Source organism: Gallinula chloropus (assembly GCF_964237585.1).
Source record: "Gallinula chloropus genome assembly, chromosome: 12".
Taxonomy (NCBI): domain Eukaryota; kingdom Metazoa; phylum Chordata; class Aves; order Gruiformes; family Rallidae; genus Gallinula; species Gallinula chloropus.
This window is the reverse complement of record NC_140097.1, coordinates 5841244-5847243: the sequence shown is the minus strand read 5'-3', so window position 1 is coordinate 5847243 and position 6000 is coordinate 5841244. Positions and strand designations below refer to the sequence as shown.

Below are 6000 nucleotides of genomic sequence, written 5' to 3'. Positions count from 1 at the left end.
CTCCCAAGACAGGCTGTTAACTTTCATAAAAGGCTTTCCAGTAGCACAGGAATCTAGGTGACACTGAGAAGACCTTGGATACACATACTCCATCTGCAGATAAAAGAATTGGTCCTGGATTGTCCTTCTAACACTGGTCACAACTGACTTGTCTCTTTGCTCACTAAAGACTGAAGCAAGGCTTTCTTCAGTTTGAGTCCATCACCCAATAATTTAACTAGGCTGGCAGTGAAGGTGCAGTTCTGACCCAACATTTCCTTCCCTGAGAACAGTTGTATTTATCACCCCTTTCCAAAACACTGAGGAGTCCAGTGCTCACACCCACAGATGCAATGCAATAAGCAAGTGCTCTCTGCACATTGCCACTTTAAATATAGGTGATCTCTGTACTTGCCTTTGTGGTTTTGACTTTATTTCCACTGCTGCAAGACCAACCTGAATAGTCTGGTAGTACTTTACAGTCCTCTCCATCCAAACAGGGGTTCATATGACACCACCACTTCTGCAGGACAATGGAAGCTAGGAAGAAAGAATAGGATAGAGAAACAGGATTAGGGTAGAGAAACAGAATACAGCTCTTTTTTTGTTACCTTGTTTTAGTAGAAAGGTTGTCTGTCCAACATTATATTGTTTGATTTCAAAAGGTAGAACCAACAGTTGCTGTTTTAATAGTTAATCACACTGTCTGTGTGTAAAAATGTGGCTAAAAAACTTCACCAGCACAGAGAAGGGTAAATGCCACATGCAAACGATGAAGACAGGCAAGCACACCAGAGTCTGGCTCCAACATCTGAACTGACCTCCGGAAGTTACTTTCCATCTCCACTGACTACAAAGTTGACTTTCCTCCTTCCTTTACATGCTCCAGTCAAGTCCCTGCTATAAGGCAGAATGAAACTAAGGTTTCTTGTTTAACCCTTCTTTGCATATGCGAGACTGGACGAAGAAATACCAGTTTCTCCCTTCACTGGGTGAGAAAATAGAATTGCACAGAGGCGTAAGCACCTGAGGTCTGTCCACAAATAGTGCAGATAAGAAAGTGGAAAGCAGTGGGAACCATTAGATTAACTAAAAATCTCCTTGCAGATACACTGCCAGGTTCACAGTATGTTTTGGAAGAGTGCAGTAGTACCACCTTACCTGTGCACATTAATTAATTTTCTACCCCAAGCAAATTTCCATTAGTAAGACCACACTTGTTATTTTTACAGATGTAGCCATGAATTTATACTACTGCTGCCAACAACGGAGATACATTCCCACAAACAGCTGCAAACTTCTGCCTGCGTTTTTCAATTTTGCATTGTTCATGGGATTCATCAAATCCCAGAAAATTATTATAAAACACACAATCTTACATAATCTAAATTGGATTTCAAAATAAAACATGGCTTTAAGTGTTGATTTAGTTTGTCTGCATTACGCTACTATGTGCACAAAATATTGAATTGCCTGATTTAAAAGATACCACGACCAAAAGAGATGAAAAAAAAATTAATCTATTTCTTATAAAGCACTTTTTTTTTTCTCCTTTTAATTTCAAGGTAGATTCATATTTCTGCAGCTTTCAAATTACAGTGACAAGCAGGCAAGCTGACATCAGGATATTGCCAAAGTGTTCATTCAATTATTTTTGTTTTGCACTTTCACTCCAAGCTTACGTGAAACACACTATGAGAAAATACTTCTGGAACACCGTTTGGCTTTTATAAACTATTCTTTCAATCCCATAAAATTATAAAATAGATGCATAATTCCCTTCACCAGTCATTTGGATCTGAGATCATTTGCATTGGTGCTGATTGATTGTGAACAATACAGTTGAAACTTGACTGTGTTTCCTAGGAGGTGAGGGATCATTTCCACTCCAGACATATGGTCTGGTCATCTCTTTTATTCATTTTACCTATGATACTTTGTGAATTTATTGGTTTTTTTTCAATTTCTATACAAAGTTTATTTCAGCAAGTCTAGTAGGCCAGGCTCAAGAAGATTGAAAGCATGTGCAGAGGTCCCTAAGCAAGCAGGAGATCCTGGGAGCAAACTACCTGTGTCTTCAGAACTCTGCTTCAAAGCCAGAGTCCTGCTGGGAGGCCTGGTTACCACATTAGACAGCTCTGCAAAGTCCTGTTGTGAGTGTAGATGTGGTGACATGATAAGACTTGACCTGCACTCTGACACATGAACATACTTTCATCTATTTAGTGCTACTTCAGCCCTTGAAAACCACCTCTCACTCACCAGTCTCCTGCAGGTACCTGGAATCCCTTGTGCCTCAGTAATTCTGGTAACACCTTAGATCCAACCTTTTTAATATGGGTTTGGGTGCAATATGTGAGACCACAGTAAATGCACCAAACATGGTAGTGTTCATTTATCTATGCTGTATCATCAACCTACTTCTAACACCTAATTTAAAAAAAAAAACCACCACAAAACCAAACAAAACCCAAAACCCCAGAAAAAACAAAATAAAACAAAAAAATAACAAACAAACAAAAAACCCCAAACCTACCCTGGCTGAAAGTGCAGCACAGGGGTGAGTTCACACATCATTCTTGAGCAAAGCACAGAAGACAATGAAACTGGCCCACCATCTCCAGCAGTACCACCTTCCATTAAAACAAGCCCAGATGCGAATGGGAAACATTGCTGAGTCAACTTGTAACTCCAACAAGATCCACAAGCTCTCCAACAGACTGCATATTTCACCTCCTATTCATCTCTTGTTTAGACACTTTCATAGAAAGTGACTCCTACCTGTCTGTTGACTGATTTCTATTCTGTGCAGATACCTCTCCTCAGAGTAATGGCAACACTTTGAAATACTTAATACAGATCTCATTCCATTAGCTTCCAGCAATTCTCCAGTTCTTTGCTGTAGCAATCCACTAATTCTTACATCCATTTTACATCCAAGTTCTTTGTAGTTGTAACGTCCACTCTGCTGGTCTATATGTCCAACTGGCTGTAGCTGTTTGTGTCAGACACAACCCTGAATTAGTCCATTAAAGCTCCCATCAGAGCCTTAAGCTCATCTTCATAGGTAGAGTTTCTTTATTATTGTCCCTGTAACTCTACAACTCACTGGAGGATATAAAGGCTTCCTTCTCTTTCCAGATTCAGGCACACTTGGAAAGGTTTCAACAGATGACTTCTCTAAGAATTAAGAGCAGCTGCCACTCTTACACACAACCACCCACATGAAGGGAAAAGAGATGGGTTTAGTTTGACATTAGCCAGCTGATTTGCTGGAAACCAACCAGAAACCAGCCAGAAACCCTGCCAGAAATAAATCTTCTGCTGACATCGTACCCTAGATAACTTGACTCCATGGAAACAGTAGGTTCATAGAGAATAAAACCATCATCTCATCTTGTCTTGTGCAATTCACTGTGTTGTGCCCCCAGTTGTGTTTGGCTACACAGTGTCTTCCAAACTAATCTGGAAGAAGTGAAGAAAGAAACTTCTTCCATTGTCATTTTTCTGACACTTAAACAATCTCAGTGTGAAACACACAGCATTTGTTTTCTTCCTTTTGACACCTCTTCTGTTGGGGTGTCTCCTACATTACAGCACCCGTTAGCAATGATCATTTTCTCCACGTGAAGGTATTGAACGTGATGCAATCCAGCAACTTTCCAATCGTCACCCTGATGAGCTGAGCTGATTGAACTTCTTCAGCTCCACGCTGAAGCACGATACTAGCACTCTTCAGAATGCCCTGAGTATTCTGAAATACGTTTTGAATTACAACAACTGGCCAGAGCTCTATTAGCCAGCTTGTCAGGACTCTAAACTACACAGGATCAGAATTTAAAACACAAACCAAAAGTTTATCCCAGCAGATGTTGGTTAGTAGTTTACAAAAAGTTTAAGAACTACCTCCCCACCCTGTTCCTTAATGAAAGGGGAACTGTGCCTCAGCATTAACAGAGTATTGAACATAGTATGGGTGGGGGTTTGATTGGGGTTTCTGGGGGTGGGGTTTAAGGATTTCTGTGTGTTCTATTTGAACAAGCAAACTCATACTGTCTTCAGTCTGTACAAACACAGATGTCTTTCCTACTCCACTGGATTAAGCTTGCTTGCATATAATTTTTCAGTACAATGTTCATTCTACTGTACATTTCCTGGTTTTCTTCAAACACTGACACAGCATTAGCGTCCTTTTGAATTCTCAAGTATTCTGAAATCCATTAAAAAACAGTGGGAGGGAAATCTCAGCTATTTCTGCTTTCATCTATTTCTTCTGTATTGATTTTTTGTTTTCTTGTTTCTATATGCTCTCTTCCCCTCACTCTGGAATCCAGATGGACTTTCAGGCAAACTTGTCCTTTTTCTTCATTGCAGCTCTTTGGCCCTGCAGAAAATTCTTAAACAATTCTTTAGTCTCATTCACAGTTTTTCAAACCTGAGTGTTTCTTCCTCATAAATTCTAGGACTAATAGAACTGCCTGGATGGAAGATTATTTGCCTAGTGATGATTTACTTAGAGGCATTTAACACACTTAGTCAAGATAGCTACTCTACAGACAAAAGTTATTAATGTTTTATCTTCTTGGCAGTAGCTGTTAGACAAGCTGGAGGTAATTACTCAAGGATGTTTATTTCCATAAAGAAAATGGGTATAAACAAAATCTCACGACTACTTCAAATGTAATTTAGTCATTGACAGAAGAACAGGTTGACCTTTGCTAAGTAAAATTTTCTATAGCTGCAATCAAGTTGTAGAGCTACAACCCAAGGCAGGGTACACAGGCTGTGTGGTATGTCCTCTCTGCATGTTTAAATACTTCCTTTCATATGGTCTGCTTTTCTCAGAGTTTAGTGGCTCAATTTAACTACAGCAACATTTCTCAAATTATCAGATGGGCTTATGCTTGGAAACTCAAATAACCCCCAGGAAATGAGGTGTGCACACATACAGAAGAACTCGCTTGCTTTGTTTGCCAAAGCTTTTCAGTAGCTTCCACAACTAAATTCAAACACACAAATGACAGAGTTTCTTCCTGTATGCATCCAAAGTGCAATTATCTAAGTGTGTTATCACAGGCAAAGGAGAAAAAAAAATCCTGCCCCAAAGAGTTCTTGCCCTGTACTCTCATCTAGGCGATGGTGGGTGATTTTACTGTGCTTGTAAAAATGCTAGGGACATCTCCATCTATAACAAACATTGATTTTCAACTTCGTGTCCTTCTTTTTAAATTAAGTGCTTTGACTTCTACTACCAATATTTAAAGTTTCCCAGATGAAAGACACTGTAGAAATGCAAAGCACTCTATAAATGTCAGTTAAGCCCCACAACACAGTAAGTATTGCTGCACAACATGGAATAGGACCGATTTATAGCAGTCAAGCCACTTAAGACTTTCACTTCTTATATTTGCAAGATTTAACTAGCTTTTACGTTCCTTTCTGCACCATTTCAACACCTTTTTCTTGGGACTTACCTGGATATCTATCATTTCTTCTGTAATACAAAAGTACTCTGTTTCCCCCTTAGCACAAATCAGGAGAAAAAAATAAGATCACTTCTATGTGTAGGTGTATGATGAATTATGCAACCATCCATTCTGACTTGGCTTAAATAGGGGCCTTTCCTGAAAGCTGGTAACTGTGAACATTGGTACATGTTTTTGCTACATCTCTGAGTAGGGCACAGCCTTAACACATAACTCTGCTCCAATAAACTGCTACTTTAAATATGACCTTGCATAAAATTCTTCAGCATCTGTCAACCTATTTCAAAATGTAAATATCCAGCTGGCCTATGACTGTATCATGTAAAAGAACATTATGATGGGCTTTACAAGCCTATTTCATGGCCTGTATATACAAGAGGGCACAATGTCCCATTCCCATCAACAAGGAGCTCTCTGATAAACTAGACTCTACCCCACTCAAACTAACAAACAAGCTGTCAATGAAACCCAGTGGGATCTCAGTCAGGAAACCTGTGTGCTGCAAGACTGAGAAAAATAAGTAAGGCAAAACACC

The 6000-nt window shown here is 39.5% G+C and overlaps 1 protein-coding gene across 1 annotated transcript in view; it reads right to left on the bottom strand.

Moving 5' to 3' along the window:
* Positions 1-367: 367 nt before the first annotated feature.
* The window catches only part of TAFA4 (TAFA chemokine like family member 4), a gene marked incomplete at both ends in the record, with an annotated part of 47826 nt that continues 42193 nt past the window's right edge, over positions 368-6000 (bottom strand). Inside the window, one exon of the mRNA XM_084269547.1 lies at positions 368-519. Coding sequence (XP_084125673.1) covers positions 368-519 — 152 coding nt within the window. The remainder of the gene's footprint in view (positions 520-6000) is intronic.